This window comes from Lutra lutra, chromosome 1 (genome assembly GCF_902655055.1).
Source record: "Lutra lutra chromosome 1, mLutLut1.2, whole genome shotgun sequence".
Taxonomy (NCBI): domain Eukaryota; kingdom Metazoa; phylum Chordata; class Mammalia; order Carnivora; family Mustelidae; genus Lutra; species Lutra lutra.
This window is the reverse complement of record NC_062278.1, coordinates 205,931,601-205,951,378: the sequence shown is the minus strand read 5'-3', so window position 1 is coordinate 205,951,378 and position 19,778 is coordinate 205,931,601. Positions and strand designations below refer to the sequence as shown.

Sequence of the window (19,778 nt, the reverse complement as noted above, 5' to 3'; positions counted from 1 at the left end):
TTCCTTTGTTATTTTCTTGTCTACAACTGCACTGATGGCTGCTTGCTTCAGATTTATTTTGTTCTTTTTCTAGTTTCTTGATGTAGCAACTTAGACTACTGATTTGAGATCTTTTCTCTTTTCTAAGCACCTGGGGCCATAAGTTCCCCTCTCAGCACTGCTATGGCCGCATTCTACAAATTTTGATGATGTAATTTCGTTTTTATTCAGTTCATTTTAAATTTACTTTGTTTTGATTGTAATTCCAGTTAGTTAACATACAGTGTAATACTATTTGTAGGTGTACAATACAGTAATTCAACACTTCCATCAGCTCCCTGTGATCATGAAGTTCATTTTTTTAAAAGATTTTAAAATAATTAAGTAATCTCCACACCCAACATGATGCTTGAATTTACAACCCTGAGATCAAAAGTTACACACTCCACCAACTAAGCCAGCCAGACCCCCTCATTTTATTTTTAAATTTTCCTGTGATAATTTCCTCTCTGACCCATGGATTATTAAGAAGTGTACTCTTAATTTCCAAATGATCAGAGATTTTCCTGTAGTCTTTCTACTACTGGTTTCTAATTTGATTCCATATGGCCAGGTAATATACTCTGTATGATTTTAGTCTTTTAAAATTAACTAATTAATTTTTGAAGATTTTATTTATTTTAGAGAGAGAGAGAGAGCACAAGCTGGGGGAGGGATGAGAGAGGGAGAAGCAGACTCCTTGTCCAGAACCCCAAGATCATGACCTGAGCCAAAGACAGATGCTTAACTGACTGAGCCACCCAGGCGCCCCTGATTTTAATCTTTTAGGTGTACTGAAATTCATTTTTGACTCAGCAAATGTTATGACTTGGCAAATGTTCCATGGGAGCATTCATTCTGCTGTTTTTGGGTGGAATTTCTGTAAATGTCAACTGGATGCTATTATTATTAAGTTATTCTTTATCTTTGCTAATATTCTGTCCAATAGCTTGATCAATTGCTTGGAGTGGGATGGAGAACTCCTGAACCATAATTATAGATCTGTTTCTCCTTTCAGCTTTGCCATTTTGTTTCCCATATTTTGCGGCTCTGCTTTTGGTGCATATACATTCAGAACTGCTCTGTCTTCTTGACGCACTGATTCTTTATTCTTTGCGCTGAAGTCTATTTTGTCTGACATTAATATAGCCACTTAAAAAAAATTAACATTAACAGGATATATCTTTTTCCACCTTTTACTTTCAACCTACTTATGGTCTCTATGATCGACATGCATTTCTTGTAGAGAGGATGTACTCGGGTCATTTTAAAATAATCTGTTCTTCCAATCTCTGTCTTTTAATTGTAGTATTTAGTCTATTTGCATTTAAAGTAATTACGGACAGGCTAAGGCTTACACTGACATTTTATTATTTGTTTCCCCCCCCCCTCTGGGCTTTAATTTTAATTACTTCAAAACAGCAGAACTTAGTAACAAATGTTTAAACATCCATTATAATTGCTACATTCTGTAACCAGCCTTGTTTAAATCTCAGCAGCTACATAAAACTCATCAATTTTTCTTTAGGAAAAAGGTAGTAGAAATCCCAAAGAATGAAGGAAGAGACTACTAAGTAAAGGTCACATTCATGGATCTATAATTCTTCGGCATCTCAAGTGGCTGGGAGGAGGCAGGGAAGATGTGAGGACGTTAGAAAAGCGTACTTCTTAACTCTGTGGCCCCATTTGTGTTCTCAGGCAAGGCGGGATCTAGTGGAAAGGAAAAGTTCAGAGGTTGGAATTTCAAACAAAATAGTGGTTCAGATGGTAAGGAGGCCCTCAAGAACAGCAGAATAGGAAGACCCAGAAGTAGCACTAGAGTCCTATCAACTAGGGGGCTTCTTCCTGGTATCCAAGTCCTTTTTAGTTTCTTCAAGTTTTGTAGCCAGGTCCGGTATGCCACGGTTCTGAGCCAGGTACGTTCTCACCATGGCTAAATCCAAGCAGAAACTGGAGCATGGTGGGCATGGAGGATGGGTCTGTTTCTTATTTTTAAATTTGTTCCCTCTACTTCTCTTGCCTTCCTGTGGGCTACTTGAGGGGAAAAGATGATACTTGAACATTTTTGTAAAATCCCGTTCTAACTATTTGCATTTGAGTGTATGGTTTTGCTTACTTCCATTTAGGATATTTTGTTCTCCCTGCTTTTAAACATGTCTTAGGTATTTCCTTTTCATACACTGAGCACATCAGATGGTACTGTAATTTTTGTTTCGTTCATCAAATGCGATTTTTAGAATTCCTGAGGACAGTCCATTTATATTTACCTCTATTTTTACCCATTGTTGTTCTCATCGTTCCTTCATTTCTGAAATTCCAAGCCTCCTCCTGTTATGGTATCTTATCTTTTTGGAGAGCTTCCTTTAGCCTTTCTCTAAGGGCAGATCTGCTAGCAACAATGCTCTTAGTTTTCCGCTAAGAATGTAGTTACTTTCCCTTCATTCCTGAAGGATAGTTTTCCCAGATATAAAACTTGCAGTTGGCTGTTCTTTGCCTTTAGCTCTTGAAAAATGTGCTACTTCCTCCTGGCCTCCAAGGTTTCTGTTAAGAATCATGCTGTCATCTGAACTGCTATTTCCAGCAGCTAATGTGTAATTTTTCTCTGGTTGTTTTTAAGTTTTTCTTTTAGTTTGCAGAATTTAATTATCATGTGTCTTGGCGGAGACTTCCTTGAGTTTTTCTCTTTGAGGTTCATTCAGTTTCTTGAATCTGCAGCTTTAGGTGTTCTGACAAATTTGGGAAGTTTTCAGTCATTAGTTCTTCCACTAGCTGTCCAGCCTCACATTCTTTCTCATCTCCTGGGATTCTAATGATATGAATGTTAGATTTTGTGTTACTGTCCCCAAAGTCTCTGAGGAGCTGTAGTATTTTTTCAGTCTATTTTCTCTCTGTTGTTCAGCCAGAATAAATTCTATTGATTTGTGTTCAAGTTCACTGATTCTGTTCTCTAACATTTCCAGTGTATTACTGAGCCCATCAGACACGTTTTATAATTTTTTTAAAAAAGATTATTTATTTGACAGAGATCACAAGTAGACAGAGGCAGGCAGAGAGAGAGAGAAGAGGAAGCAGGCTCCCCACCGAGCAGAGAGCCCAACATGGGGCTTGATCCCAGGACACTGAGATCATGACCTGAGCTGAAGGCAGAGGCTTGACACACTGAGCCACCCAGGCGCCCCTATAATTTAATTATTGTATTTTTCCTATCCATAATTTCCATTTTGTGTTTTTTTTGTAACTTCTATTTCTTTGCTGATACTTTCTAGAAGTTCTCCATTTGTTTCAAGATAATTCATCATTGCTTACTGAAGCAATTTTATAATGGCTGCTTTAAAAGTCCTAATTCCGTATATTAGCAGTTAATGATTGTTTAAATTTAGGGTGCATGTTCTGGCTGTAGTTTCAATGACAATTTAGTTTTCAGAGCCCTTGTAATGCAATTCTGGCCTGCTGTGTTCTTCTGGCTGCAAAAAACTGTCACTCAGTCTCTGATGGTACTTCTAACAAGGGCTTGAAGGCACTTCCCTGGGCCAGGTGGTTTCACTAGGTGGGGGCTGAGTGATGCTGGACCCGTAGAATAGTTTCTCTTGACTTGTTCTCTGGCTGCCTGGTGCTGGCAGACTTTCTGTTTGATCTCTGCAGGAACTGCTGGAAGCAAGAAGCACTTACCTGGTCTTTTGCTGCTGGAGAGAGGGTTGCAGGAGATAATCTCCTCCCCCTTCTGCTCCTGGACAGAAAGCTAGAAGACACCAGGCCTGTGGGTGTCATTGGCACTGTCACCTGGTGGAGGATGAGGCATAGGTCGTATTGTAATGCTGTCAGGTGTGGAATGGGCAACAGGTAGGCCCTCATGAGCATTGTTCAGCAGGACTGAGCCCATTGCTATTGCTGATTATGATTAGGAACAGGGCTTCCTCTTTCCTGGTCTTTTGGCAAGAAAAAGTAGGCTTTTAGTTCTTTCTTTTTTTCCTTCTCTTCTCTTTCTTCTTCCTTTTTTTTTGAGGGGGGAGGCACCTTTACTTGTTGGCACTTCTAGGTTGTAGGTACTCCCCAGGGCCCAAATCTGGGTACATGGGAGATTAGAAATAAAACCCAGGGAACTCACTGCACACTGTCCTTCCTCAGTCTGCCCTCTCATTTGCACCTTTCAGATTCCTTTTATAATTGTCTGCTGAATTCTTTTCAGAGTATTTAGCTGTACTCAGAGGAGAGGAGCAAAAAAAAAGTGAATCAAATGGTCTTCTCCTGGTAGGAGTTTTCCTAATGTATAGCATTCTGTACTTTTTAATGTTTGAAACTCTATGTATTTTTAGTCACAACTGAATTTGCTTTGTTTTAAAAATATGGGGGCACCTGGGTGGCTCAGTCAGTTAAGTGTCTAACTTTGGCTCAGGTCATGATCTCAGGGTCCTGGGACCCAGCCCCACACTGGGCTCCCCGCTCCATGGGGAGTCTGCCTGTCCCTCTCCCTTCGCCCCAGCTCACTCTCCTTCTCTCAAATAAATAAAATCTTTTGAAAAAATATGAAGAAGAAGAAAAGTTTTAAAACCACATAAGGTTGCTAATGTCTTTTTTTCCCCTAGAGCAAGCCAAAAGAATAGCTTACCAAATGCGGGACTTAGTGTCATTAGCCTCAGATCACTATGAACATTTTTCAAGAGGCACAGGATTTTTTGGTAAACAATGCGAACACAAAGTTGCACTGCCTATGATATAAGCATGTTAACATCTCAACCTGTATCATAAGTACTCGTCACCCAGTGAAGAACGTGTGACATACACGTAAGCGGAAACTGCCATGTCCCACCCAGACGGTGCTTCTCACCACGACCCCCCATCAATGTCCCTGTGGTTTTGAAAAAGAATGCTCAAAACAGAAGTCATAACTGATCCACAGAACTACTCCCTTCAGCTGGATTTTTCCAGTATGTGTGTCTGCTGGGAAACCCAGGCTCAGTGTCAGAGCACCACTTTGACTTCTCTCTGTCACCCTCCACATCCAGTTTTCAAGTCGAGTTGATTAGCTGATTTCACCGGCTACTCCTACATGAATCAAGCTGCTGTCACAAGAATTTCTGCCTTCAGTCCTCTGTCCTCCAGTTCATCTTATCCACTGAGAACAGGTGAGTCATCCTAAAGCCGACTCTGGGCCACTTTGTTGTTATAGGCCGCCCCCCTTTTTAAAAAGCATCTTCGGGCGGTATCTGAAGCTTGGGTTCCAACCAACTTCCTAGATTTGACCTCCCATTATTTCCGGCCATGTACGTACAGATGACTGGGACATGTTTGTTCAACCCACACTCTTCTCCCAAGAAGCTCCAGATGAATGAGGTAAACGAGAGAGAAGGGATGTAAGGTAGCATGAAGTGGGGCACAGAGCCCAAACCATGGCAACCCAATGCCCTGTGCGGACCAGTCACCAAAGCAGCAAAATGGAAGAGATGGCAGAATGAAAAACAGTTCCCAGAAAGGAAGAGAATGGAACACATGTTTAAGGCGAAGCAGATGTCCTGAGAGACACACAATGGCTGCAGCCCGGCCACACTTCCTGCAATTGGCTTCCCTGAGACTCCCTATCAATGAACACCTTTTTATAAATTTGAGTTCCTCTGAGTGTATTTCCGTTCTTTGAAATTAAATAATCCTTACAAGGGTGCCCCATGAATACTGGTCATTGTTCTTTTACCTAATGTGAGCTGTCTAGGCTTCACACCTTTGTTTATATGAGTTCCTTTGCCTGGAAGGCTTTCCCTTGCAATGTTAGACATTCAAGGCTTCCAAACCACCTCCTCCAGGTAATTGTCATGATTCATCCCTCTCTCACCGTCCCTTTCCCCACCCCAATTAGATCATAACTTGCCTGACAATCTAACGACCATATCCAGTGCCTAGATAGTAACTGGCAGATTGGAAGCACGGGAAGTAAATGAATCTTTACCTAGTTTTACCTACATGGTGTTTGACACTTAAGAGTTGGCACTTAAACATTTTATTAGGTGGGTAGGTTAGTGAGGTTTGCAAGTTACTTGAATTTTTTTTCTACCACCATGAACTTCTGTTAGTGTGAACTAGGATGACCTTGTTTTGAAATAAATGAAACTCTGCACTCATTACCACCTAGGAGGTCTATGGCATGGAACCGGATCGACCGCAGCAGATCAACAAGAAGATGACACAATCGTATCCACAGGGGCTTGCAGTTCCGCCCCAGCTAGAAGTAAGCAACAGCACAGAGTACCTGAGTTCTTGTCATCTTGGAGTCACAAGTCACAGAGGAGACATGCAGCTTCTTTGCACTGCGCCATTTAAAAAAAAAAAAGCTTTTCCACTTCCCCTGCCCCTAAGAAAACACCGCTTCTAATTTTAAGAGAAAATTAGTAAGAAACTTCATGAAAATGTACTAAGAGAAATAAATATTAGGCGAAGAGGCTATTTTTGACAGACAACACATGGGGTTTAAATCCCCATTAAGCAGCTTGTGAATCACAGCCCTTTGTGCTCAAACTAGACTCAGAGGAAAACAAGCTTTTGTAGACCACTAACAACAAGCTGCGGGGGGCGCGGGCGGGGGAGGTGGCGGGTGGGAAGGTGGTGGACGGGGAAGAGCAGAGCCAGGGAAAGACACAGAAGGCAGCCACAAAACTGGGACCGTTAGTTGTTTATTAAGTGCAAGTCTCTTCTCTCTCCTTTCCCTTTCTTTCCCTTCTCCCCCCAGATTCTCCCCACACACATAGAGAAAGAGAAGACCAGAAGCAAGATTGGGGCAAACATGAAGAACTGGAAAAGAATATTAAATAGCCAGCTTTAAAAGGCTCTTTTTCCACTTGAACAAAAGTAAAAAGTTTTCACAAGCGAAATGGAAAACAGAGCTTGCACCCAGGCTGTGCTACTTAATGAGAGGAGGCTAGAGCTGATACGCCCGTTGTGAATCCACACAGTGGCAGATTTTCAAGCAAGGAAATCAATCAGTTGTGACTGGATGATTTAGGGCTCAGGAATCATCTGGTTCAAACCAACAGGGAGCTGAGGGGTGGGAGGATGGGGGATGGGGTGGGCAGGGTGACACGGAGGTCGAGCAAGGGGCTCTATTTCTTCTGTCCCCCACCCCCAGCCCCACGATCTGTCACGCCAGCCTAGCTAGATTCACTTGGTTCACTTTCTCGCCTCACTCCCTGCAACCTTCCAGCGCGAGGAATTCAGCTTCCCCAGGCACACAGACTCCAGCGTAACAAGCTGCCTAACGCTCCTGCCGGTAATCTGTCACTTTGGTTTCTTCCTTGCTGTCTGCTTGCTCCCCACGGAGGCAAAATTTAGAAACATACCATCACGTGGGGTCTCCTCACACAGGAACGATGGAGTGCTCTGGGTTGCAGTGACCTCGATTTCTTTCTTCCCCGCTAGAGCCGTCTGTCCTGGCTGTTTCTCACCTCCTTGGCAGACCTGGGGGCACAAATCTGTTCTTGTTTCGCTAACATCTTCTGGTCCTTTCTCCTTGGTGCTGACTTCAGGAATCTGCTCCAGCTTTCCATGCAGACACAACCCAGCAGGGCCCAGTTCCTTCTTCCCAGGGCTGCCGCCGCTGCTGTTGCAGAAGGGGGTCAGTTCTTCTCTCTTCCTGGCCACAGGCTCCTCACAGATGAAAGGAGGCATCTCTTCAGGAGACGGGATGGGCAGTTCCCCGGGGATCAGTCCATAGCTAGCTGTCTGTTCCTCAGCCACCGTCATGGAGCGCCTGACGGCAGGAGCCCCCACTCTCCTGGGCGCAGGACTTGGCACGAGGCTACTGGTAAGAGGCGGCAGGCCAGAAGAAAGCTCTTCTCGGCCAGGGAGTTCAGGATACTTCTCTGCAAGGTTGACAGCTGGGGGAACCGAGAGGTGAGAACATTCTGACAGGGCCCGGCGCATTGCTTTCTTCTGCTGGGGCACTTGGTCGAGCAAAGCCCCCTCCTCAGGAGAACTCAATCGCTCCAGCTCCTTCTCATGGTCTCGGTCATGAGAGCTGACATTTACACACTCCTGGGGGAACTCCACCATAGTGATCGGTGGAATGGCAGTGGCCGAAGGCTTAGCTGTGGGGGCTGGGCATGCTATAGCCACAGATGGGGAGGACTCACATTCAGGTGGCCCAGACTTATCCTTCGCCACCCCTGTCGCCCGGCAGCCGGCGGTGATGCCATTCTTTCCTAGAGTTGCTTCCCTAGAGCTCTGAGCCACTGCATGGAAGTTGGGGTTCCAAACACTGGTTTCTTGCTCCTTAACATACTGGGTGGGGATGTCAGCAGCCCCAGGGAAACCCACATCTGGCTGGCTCTTGGTCTCTGGCCCATTCTTCCCTGCCACCGTCCCCTGAACTGTACAGGCTTTGTTCTTGTCTGGACCCTCTCCGGGTCCCACATGGAACTCAGCTGTCTTCTGGCGGACCGAGTTCCCCTCCGAGGAATGGCAGGTTTCTGAAATCACATACCTGCTCTCAAGGTGACCTGAGGCTGCCTGATACTCCTTGTCCGGCACTTCAATGCTGAGCTCTTTGTCTAGCTTCCCCTCAAAGAAGCAGAGCTTATTCTGCTCCAGGAAGCTGGCATTCTTCACAAGCCCGTCTTTCAGCTGCCCGTCCATGCTGACATTCAGTCCGATTTCATTCAGTTTGCCCTCTGTCCTCTGCCATTCAAATCCAGCTTGGCTGATTTCTTTTGGGGGGTCCATTCGGCACTCTGCAGGCTTGCCCTTACAGAGCTGGCCGTAAGCGGCAGTGCGAGAGGCAGGCTGCTTGTCTGAGAGCGACATCGTCTCTTCGACTGCTCTCCCCCCTCGCTCCTGGAGCTCTAACACCACCTACGATCACACAGAGCTGGCAGTGACATCACACCAAGTCCCCAGTATTCATGACAAAACCTATCTTTCCCCCAATGCTCCCCTCTCCTCCAGCAGCTGGGTGCTAAATGTATTTACTAGTGTGAAAGAAAGAACGAGAAAGAAAGAGAAAGGAAAGAACCTGCTACTTCTGCACAATCAAATGCCACTGCCAAACTGAAAGTGTAATTTCCTGTTAGCTAGCACTCTGTTTAGATCTGCAATTTACAACACGGTATGGTGCCAATCTGGGTACTGAGGGTAGTAATTACTCTGGCTTTCACTGATACAGATACATGCATACCCACATGTTCACTTATCTGACACTATGCCCACACTTTCCCATTCACCCACTCAAAAAATCGTTTTAAAAATAGGCAAGACTCATTTGCCAGTCCCCAGTCATAACCTCGAGAACAATGATTTCAGAAAATGGCTCAGAATTTCACTTTAAAAAGACCTTAATGTAGTATCAAAATTGGAGGTGTTCATTTCTCGGAGCACAAGTGGGTTTGCTGTCATAGCAACTTATCAAATTCACTTGAAAACTGACAAGTGGAGTCCCCAAAGCCCAGGGAGAGCTTCATCTGTAGCTCTGCACTGTGGCTGAGTTTAATAAAGGGCTCCATCCCGGATTTCAGCAATCAGGGCTTTGGAGATGTATATCCCAGTAAAAGACACTTGTGTGACAACATACCCCCACACTCCTTGCACTTTTGACTTCTGACCCTGCTCCCCCCGGTTCCTTGGAAAAGCAGGGGTCCCTCCCTCCTACACCAGCCCTGCTTTTTCCAGCTAGCTGACTGCTCAGTTGCTATGTGAAAACACAGGGCCAGTGGATTTTCCTCTGACCTCTGCAGCACAGGGACTCTGGCAATCTGTGACAGGGTCCAGGGTCCCGATTTAATCTAGCAAAGTCCTTTGCTGTGCTGGCCTTTGAGTTTATAAACTGTACATTCAGGACTAAAGAATCCATAAAAGAAAATGCTTGAAAAAGAAAGCTACACTTAAAGGACAGGCCACAGTCTACCTTGAACATAGCTGATTTTTTTTGCTTCCCCTGTTAAGTCACCATCATGGGCTAACATAGGATACTATGAAATATTCTATCAAGAATACATGAGATGCCTTGTTCCAGGACAAAGAAAAGTCAGGCTGGATTGTTTTAAAGCCATCTGCCATCAACTGCACTGATCTGATTATCGTTTTATAATAGTGCTTTTAGAAAAAAAAGGGGGGGGGGCAAGTTAAGATTGTTCTCTTTGATCTATAAAATGTGACCAGATAACCGAAGCACAGCCCAGGAAAGTTTCCTTAACTGGAACCCCTGCCTCCAAGCACCCATTCTCTACTACTCATACCACTCACACAGCTTCTGTCGAGTCCCCACCTACAGTGCAGGAACCAACTGTATACGCCTTCTACGGTACCTAACACTGGGCTACGATCATGATCAGGAGTGGTGGTGCTGAAATCCCCCCCCGCAAAAAAAAGAAGTGCATTTCCATTTAACCTCTGTCCTGAACATAAACTGAGCCTCTCATTCTTCTTGACCTTAAGCAGTTTAGTAGCAATACATGTGAAAGCCAGTGAACAAAGGTTCACTGGCAAGGAACCAAGGTCATCTTACTCTACTGCAAAGCTCCCACCCAGGAAAGGGAAGTGAAGATGTACAATGAAATGAAGGGGGTGCCGAAGGATTATGATTCTACTAAGTAACCGGGGAAAAAGAAAGATGAGAGCCTTAGGTACAGAAAGGCTTGGTAATGAAACACAGCTGAATCCTAGCTTTCTTATATACATACACGTATGATATAATTAAGTACATATATGATGAAAGTTAAGAAAGTCTGGCGGGAGGCTGTTGTTGCAATGCTGTCCAAACAAGCCAGAGGTAAATTTTAGAAAATACCTTAGACAAACAACAGGTATGCCTCAACAGCCCTGTTGAGGGCTCCACTCAGAAACTAGTCACTCCCTGCCCCCAACACGCACACGCAGTCTCAATTCACTGCCATCTTCTATCTTTGGTTTGTGGGAGAAAAATATTAATCTGGCTCGGAGTCAGAAGACCAGGTTTTAAAATCTCTCTGTGCCACTAACAGTTAGGATTCTGAACACTGCACTTAACTGTTCCTAGCTTCAGCTTCTTCATCCGTAAAATGCGGGGAATCTTGAAGGCGGCTTCCGGTCTCTCCATTTTAATGCTCTTAAATCTCATGAGAAGGCTGAAATGTGCATCAAGGAATCATAGGTCTGTTGCTATGTCCAACTCAGAGGGATTTAACTTGGGGCTCCCGTGGCCAGTACGTTCAGAAGACCCCGCCCCTCCCCATGCAAGGGTGCTGCCTGTTAGAAGAGGCATGATGGGGGCCATAGCAGCATGTCTGACAAGGCAACTCAGCAGTCTGAGTTGGCTGCCATATTCTGCAGGGGCAGAGAGAACCCAGATGAAGAACAAGCACGGACACTTGTTCCTTGGAGTCCAGTGATTTTTAATTCTAGGCAGATACTCCAAACCCTCCCACTGGCACCAACTACAAACAAAACAAACAAACAAAGCTCAGGCAGTAACGAGAGTTGCCAGTCCCTGGTACCGTCACATCCCACATATCTTGTCTCAGTGACTCTATCTATAAATAGCAAACTGCAAGTCAGCCAAAGACCAGGAGCAGGAACCTGGAGAATGAAGCTGGCTGGTCACAAGGGAGCACATATTCTGGACCGTAGTTCTTACTGCTTATCAGAAATGTGGCAGCCTGAAGGAAGACAAAGATGTGGCATCTGGCTACTGGCACCAAGCAGAGGCCTCAGAGTTTATAAGGCTCAAGAGTCAAGAGAGCTGAAGGGGCAATATCAGTGCCCAAGTGGTGTAAGCCCAGACAGGAAGCCCAGAGTACAGGAGAGTGCCCAAGACACCATGTCAGCTAGATGCTCCAGCCTACACAAAACAAACCTGGTGTCACCACAGGATCTGAGTACAACAGGAGAACATAAGGCATGGTATGGTGATGCCCACAGAATCCAACCCTTGTGCGTGGGTGAAGTAATGTAACATAAAAAACATTTAACACAGGGAATGTACCCACTGATGCTAGCTTAAAAAACAAAACAAAACAAAACAAAAACACAACAAAACACTAAGAAAATGTATTGAGGTACGAAGTAGTTTTATCACTTCCAGGTGGGAATTTGAGTGAAATGATAAATTGTAAACCCTTACACTGGAGAATTACTGCATGAGGTCCCTTCTGACAATGGCAGGCAAAAATAAGCCACCACCACCAGGAAACGCCATACAAAACCCCAATTTCAATAATTAACAGATAGGAGAAAAAGAAAAGCTAGTTAGCTCTCAAATTCGTACGAACTGCCTGAAGAAAATAATATTCTATTCTCCCAATCTCTGAGGACAAGGATCATTTTATTCTATTTTTACATTATTATTATAATTTTTTAAGGTTTTATTTGAATTGCCCGATGTCATCACAAGTGCCCTCCTTAATGCTGGTCACCTGCTTCCCCCATCCCCCCACTTGCCCTCCCTTCTGGTCGCTTACTCTCTGTAGTTAAGAGTCTTGTTTCTTGGTTTATCTCTCTTTTTCTTCTGTTTGCTCCTTTGTTTTGTTTCTTAAATGGATAAGGATCATTTCATAAAAACAGGAGTGCAAGGACAATGAACCATGTGCTTCAGGACAGGATCAGAATGCTCCAACTCCCCTAACTTCACCTGCTCATTTTACAGAAGAGCGAACAGTAGCTAGTTAGGGAAACAACAGTGGTTTGTCTGAGATCACATGGTGAGTTAATGGAAAAGCCACATGGAAGATGCCTGGTTTTGGACTGCCAGTCTTCCACACTGCTAGGGAGAACTTCACCTTGGTCACACTGGATATATCCCCTTTTCATTGCTTCTGTTTTGTTCAGTAAAGACAAGTACTACAGGCTTTAATTTACAATACTCGTAATTTACTTTTCTGTGATCAATTCAAAAACTTCCAAATTAATATCCTTGTGTATACACGTATGTGTTTTGTGGGCAAAGCAAGCCTGAAATAAAGGAGAAAAAGCAGCACCGCATTTAGTTTTAGTGTCTATACCTTCATCATGGTCTTGCTTTAATTCTGCAAAGAATAAGGAAGGTGTGAGTAACTTCTTCCTTAGCAATCTTGGGTTCTGAGTTTCCATTCTCAAGAGAACTTAATTTTATGTTATATTTTTATATAGTGCCTCAACACTGTGAGCTTCCCTTCATGGGGCTTCTGAATAGGCAGGAGGGTCCTGCTTCAGTAAGAACAAGGAGAGATCCAGAGATGGGGAAGGGGACAGAGTGGCTTATACCAGTACATACCAAGGAAGAAATCACAAAGAATAAGAATTAACGGGTTTTAAGATTCTCGAACGAGGTGAATGCTACCTGGATCACAAAGATAGGGGGAAACCTAGTAAAGAAGAATTAGCAAAATCTGAGAATGGCTCTGTCAGTGCTCTGGTCCAGTTCAGAATTATAGACATAGTTTCACTCCGGAGTTCACGTTCACCCACAGGGCACAGCTGTAGCAAGAACTCAAACCTCCCCAGCCACGGTGATATTCTATCAAGTTGGTGCATGAGGAACTTACATGAAGTCTTAAAAAGGCTGAGCATGTCAGGCAAAAATAAATGTGCTTAGGAACCAGAAGGCTTCAATTCTAGACTCAGCTGGAGCCACTGGAATTCCTTTCCACTAGGTTCTACTCCTATTCTTATAGAAACTCACTTCAATGTCACCTCTGTGAAATCTCCCAGACCTTCACCCCCAAACTGACTCACTGATGTTTTTACATCATACTTGCTCTACTCCATCTTAGGATTTGGCAACTACACCATAATCTTGTACTTATGTGCCTTTCCTGGGAGCTACCAGAAAGCAATGGGGGTGGCCCAGCAGTCGCATACATATTAAGTTTTCTGTAGTTAAGTTCTCTCAGTGGAAGGATGAATGGATTCCTTTTATATGGACTTTATCATTTGACCTCACCCTTCCCATCATTGAACTCATCTAGAGATGTTCCAAATTTTGGAAGGTTCTTTGGGTTAAAAACTTTTACATTCCATTCTGAGTCTAAGCAAAGTGCAGAGATTCCCATGTATCTGGTCAGCTGGTGGTGGCTTCTGAGGCTCGTTCATCAGGCCATATAACGACATGTCTAGGCTCCAGGCATGTTGGCACAATTGGCAGGTCTCTGACCCCAGCAGATGCACTGGCAGATGTTTTGGTTTTTGCCTGTGCCTTGAGCTAGTACTCAACCTGTTCAGGGCCTTGGTTTTGATACGTTCCACAACTGGTTTCTCTGCATCTTTCCTATCTGTTACCAAGGCAACGAAGCTACTTTCCAGATTGACCAAATGTTCCCTGTTATTGTCTCCACAAAATAATTTCTAATAAATTATCATTACAACGACAGTCGATGATTCTACTGATTACAATGACTGATGACATTCTTTACTAATAGAACCCGAAGGGTATGAAGTTGCAATCTAAGTTTCTTACCTGGGAGGAAATGATGTTTGTGTTTTTATGCACGTAATTATATGCAGTAACATTTCAAAGCCATATTCTACTGAATTTCAGATACATTTTTTAGTACATGTTAAACTCAAGGAAACTGTGATTCTCCCTAATTAAGTTTCAAAGACAGGGAAGTAAACAGTATCAAAAAACTGAAGTGAGGGGTGCCCGGGTGGCTCAGTTGGTTAAGTGACTGCCTTTGGCTCAGGTCATGATCTCAGGGTCCTGGGGTCGAGTCCGGCATCAGGCTCCCTGCTCTGCGGGGAGTCTGCTTCTCCCTCTGACCCTCCATCTCTTGTGCTCTCTCTCGTGCTCTCTCTCATTCTCTCTCTCTCAAATAAATAAATAAAATCTTAAAAAAAAAAAAAAACAACTGAAGCGAGCCATCTAACTTACATGACTACTGATAAAGATAAATCACAGACTGGGGACCCACAAAATGGAGGCCTGACTCACATCAAAAATCTGAAGTCTAAAAATCTAAGTCTGCACCTCTGGGAAACACCTCACTGCCAAGGAAACCCAACATATACCAGTCACATCCCTCCAACTCAGCTTTAGAGAATAGAACCTACCGCTAGCCTTGTAAGGAGGTCTCCACCCTCCTAGTCAAGCTACTACGTGGTGCCACTTGCAAAGCTCTAGAAAATGTGCTCTAGCCCCAAATCCCTCGGCCAGAGTGTACCTCTGCTTCTTAGGCACTGTACTTCCCCAATCCATGGACTGTTTTCCTTTAAATAAAGGACATCAAACTCCTTACTAAAATGTATTCTTTTTGTCATTTGACACTGTAAAGCATTAAAATGTTTATAGATGAAAAGTCCCCCAAGAAGTAGGACTTGGAAATTCTAACCCTTTGTTCTTTTAACATCATACTGACCCTCCGGTGATCTCCATGAGAAAGAAAAGAGAATTATCCAACTACAATAGGCAAACCCACCCGCTCCCCCCACCATCTCCTCCACCATAAAGTCAAAGATCCTCCGCTTATGGAGGCAACACATGGGCTCTCAGACCTGTCAAGAGCTCATATTCCTCCTCTCAATCTCATCTCAAACTATTTCACAGATCTCCCTGCTTCCCTACTTGACTTATATCCCAGCCACTCCAAAATGTTTGCTACTTCTCAAACATTCCATGCACTTGTACTTCACTATGCCTTTACACAGTCTGTGCCCTAGAATGCTTTACTCGCCTTTGCTCTAAAAACTTGTAGCTCGTATTAAAGAACTTCTCTCACTAGAGTAAATTATCTGTTTGTGTGTTTATCTCCCCACTCTAGAATCCTTGAGGAGTAGAGAATGTGTCATTAACCTACCTTTAGAATGTGGGAATAATGTTACCTGGTGTATGTTGAATGAATGAATGAACTAAATACTAAAAAGTCCAAATCATGTTGAATGTCCACTATTTACAGAGCAATAGGCAACGTCTGTATGACAATTATATTTCTGTCTAAACTTAAACAAACTGCCATCACTGCTAATCAGTTTAAAAACTAACAATTTCAATCTGCTCATAGCTGAGATAACCTGCTTCAACATCTTAGTTAAAGTATGAGGTATGGGCGGGGGGCCTCTGGGTGGCTCAGTCGGTTAATTGTCTGCCTTCAGCTCTGGTCATGATCCCGGGGTCCTGGGATGGAGCCCCTCACAGGTCTCTTTGCTCAGCAGGGAGTCTGCTTCTCCTTCTCCCTTGCCTGCTGCTCTCCCTGCTTGTGGTCTCTCAGTGTCAAATAAAATCTTTTAAAAAAGCAGGGGGGGCGGGTAAGAGAAATAAAGAGAAATACGATAAAGGGAAGACCTCTTTATTGTCTACTTCATATTTTATTTTATCTTATTACTTTTTAAGATTTTCTTAAAATTTTATTTGAGAGAAAGAGAGTGAGCTAGAGAGAGCACAAGTGGGGTGAAGGGCAGAGGGAGAAGCATACAGACTCCCTGCAGAGCAGGTAGAGACAGATGTGGGATTTGATCCTGGGACTCCAGGATCATGAACTGAGCCAAAGGCAGACGCTTAACAAACTGAGCCACCCAGGCAGACATATTTTTTAAGATTTATTTTTCAGTAATCTCTACACCCAACATGGGGCTCAAACTTAGAACCCCCAGATCAAGAGTTGCATGATCGGGGCGCCTGGGTGGCTCAGTGGGTTAAAGCCTCTGCCTTCGGCTCGGGTCATGGTACCAGGGTCCTGGGATCGAGCCCCGCATCGGGCTCTCTGCTCAGTGGGGAGCCTGCTTCCCCCTCTCTCTCTGCCTGCCTCTCTGCCTACTTGTGATCTCTGTCAAATAAATAAATAAATCTTAAAAAAAAAAAAAAAAAAAAGAGTTGCATGATCTACCAAACTAAGCTAGCCAGGCACACCTGTCCACTTCATATTTTAAAGAAGAAAATATTTCTGCAACATCAAAATTCAGAAGCTACACTGTTTATCATCTGGTTTCTGAATCTCCCAATGCTATTGTCACCTGAGGATAAAAGTGACTGGTGAAGGAGTGTTAGGGGGAAGAACCGCATCTTAAAGTAGAAAAATTAACACTTGCTGGACTCATTTCAAAGAATATTTACATGCACTGGTTCCAATAAGGCAAATGGTAGCCCTGGGTTCTTTGAGGTTTAAAAGAGTTTAAGACAGTGCTGAGCATCAAAAAATGGTAGCAATTTTTAGTTGTATGACATACAGAATTTCCCATTAAATTTCTCTAATTATAGCTATTTTTTAAAAAAAGCCAGAGAATGAGCAGGTAGGTGGGAAGAAAGCAGCAGAAAAAAGATATTACCAAATAGGTACTTCTCCAGTTGTAAAATTGTAGCAAGTTTTAAGATTACAAATGGTTTTTTCATCTGCTGAGCATATTTTATTTATAAAACTGTTAGGATCTGAGGTTTATAAATTACTTCGAGCTTCATGCCAAGAGAACTTCCTACCATAAACTGACATTCCCAGCTGCTGGGAAGAAGGGCTCAGGCAAACTAAAGAAAAAGAAATGAAGCCAGGGGGGGGAAAAAAAAAAAGAGGCCAGTTTCTAACTATGGCAAATGGAAGGGCCTGTCTACAGGGACCCATGGTGACTGTCGCACTGTCCCAGGACAACATGCCAAGTGTGCTGTCACTCACAGCTCTACCTGGCTGCCAGGGAAGCAACTGGCGTGAAGCCACAGCAGAGACCTGAGTCCAGTAGAGGATTGTCCTTTCACACCTGCTCTTTCATTCACAAAAAACAGTCCCACGGGAAGTCCTTTTCTGACAAAGTGAGCTTAGATTTCCCAAAGTATCACAATCCTCCCTGCCTAGAATATACTTCAGAATATGTGACAAAATCTTCTGCTAAAGTTTCTGTAAACTTGAGAGTGGCATGAAAACATAACAGGAGAGAAAACAGTAAGAGAGCACATAGTTAGCGATATATTTACTTTTCATATTTCCAAAGAGGATAAGACTGGGAAAAGAGAATTCATTTAGGGGCACCTGGGTGACTCAGTCAGTTGAGCGGTGACTCTTTTTTTTTTTTCCCCAAGATTTTATTCATTTGTCAAACAGAGAGAGCACAAGCCGGGGAGGGGGGGGGAGGAGAAGCAGACTCCCCACTGAGCAAGGAACCCAATGCGGGACTTGATCCCAAAACGCTGTATCATGACCTGAGCTGACTGTAGACGCTTTACCGACTGAGGCACCCAGGCGTCCCGAGTGGCCAATTCTTGATGTTGGCTCAGGTCATGATCTCTGGGTCGTGGGATCAAGCTCTGCATCAGGCTCCACGCTCTGTTCAGAGTCAGCTTGTCCCTCTCCTTCTGCTCCTTCCCTCCTCCCTTAAAAATTAAATGAAAATTAATTCATTTATAATTTTAAAATGTCATTAGATTGCATATATATGTAAAGCTCAAAAGCAGCTGCTAGGCAAAACACATGAATAAATCAAACACAGCCTCTGCCTGGAGAATAAAATGCTAGACGAGCCAAAAGACCTAGATCCCAAACCCAAATTAGCTTCTGATTCAAAATTTATGTCCTCATGATGTGTTTCCATTTCTCTACCTAAAAAAGTACTTACTTAGTGCTTAGATATTAAAATAAAAAAATATGACTGTCAACCTTCATCTGTTTCAAGAACCTAAAACTTCTGGAACATTCCTCTGAGGCAAGAATGAGAAAAGCATAGGCCTTAGTGTCAGAAAGACTTAGGTTCAAATTCTACCTCTGATACGATACTATCTGCATGACCTTCATGGTGAGGGTCACCATTTTCTCATCTGTAAAATGGAGAGAAGACTTCATAGCATAGTTAACTGCGTGTGTGTGTGTATGACTACCTACCTACCTACCACCGACATAACTAGGCACATGGTATCCACTCAATAGATGGCACTTGCTATTAATCACTGGCAATCAGGGGGAGGGCAGTTAACATAAATGACCTGAAGTGAAGAACAAAGGAAATGCTGAACAAGGCCAGGTCTAGAATCGGTCATGGATGAAACCTCAGGGCCTACATGACCAAAGGAGCTTGAGCATGAGGGGCCACACTACCTAGTTCCCTATCGCAAATCACTATACTCCCCATTCAACTAAGCTCCATGCCTCAGAGCCCCAGGCTTGCCTAAAGCTCTGTATCTGCACATTCACCTGCTTCCTATACATCTTGGAAGAAGCCTTACTAGAAATCTGCATGGAAGATCTTCTTACTGGAAGATATGCATGAAGAAAACATCAAAACACCAGTGAGGGAGGAGGGCATACAAATCTGACCATGTGAGGTTATGTTACTGAACATGGCACAGGACTGTGTGGCTGGATAGAAAACCTCACCATACAAGACATCACCCCTCCCTAGGATAACTGACACATTTAATGTGATACAAAGGAAAATGCCAACTGATTTTTTATTTATCTTTTTATGAAACTATACAAGTTAATTCTCAATTTTATATGTAGTAATAAATAGGCAGAAGAGTCAGGATAACTCTAAAAAGTAGTCATAGGGTGAGGAGTGGGACTAGAACTCTTAGATATGACAATATACTATTAAAGTCACATGGTGCCACTGAAGCCTCAGTGGAATGACCAATGAATCAGAAAACAGCAAACAAGCGCCTAGGTGGCTCAGCTGGTAAGCGTCTGCCTTCGGCTTGGGTTGTGAGCCCAGGGTCCTGGGATTGAGCCTCAGGCTCTCTGCTTGCCAGGAAGTCTGCTTCTCCCTCTCCCACTCCCCCTGCTTGTGTTCCCTCTCTAGCTGTGTCTCTCCGTCAAATAATAAAATCCTAAAAAGAAAGAAAGAAAGAAAGAAAGAAAGAAAGAAAGAAAGAAAGAAAGAAAGAAAGAAAGAACAGCAAATACATACAGGACTGTAGAGCCTGA

At 43.7% G+C, this 19,778-nt stretch overlaps 1 protein-coding gene and 1 pseudogene across 14 annotated transcripts in view; both read right to left on the bottom strand.

Moving 5' to 3' along the window:
* The window catches only part of MAP4 (microtubule associated protein 4), a 193,678-nt gene that overhangs the window by 23,625 nt on the left and 150,275 nt on the right, over nt 1-19,778 (bottom strand). The window contains exon 1 of one of the 14 annotated variants that reach the window (XM_047695115.1): nt 7,341-8,824. The exons of the other annotated variants lie outside the window; for them this stretch is intronic. Within the exon in view, the coding sequence (XP_047551071.1) occupies nt 7,341-8,802 (1,462 nt within the window). The 5' untranslated portion in view covers nt 8,803-8,824. Of the gene's footprint in view, nt 1-7,340; nt 8,825-19,778 lie in introns of those variants that run through there. 14 annotated transcript variants of the gene reach the window in all.
* On the bottom strand, nt 414-3,050 carry LOC125080924 (short transmembrane mitochondrial protein 1-like; annotated as a pseudogene).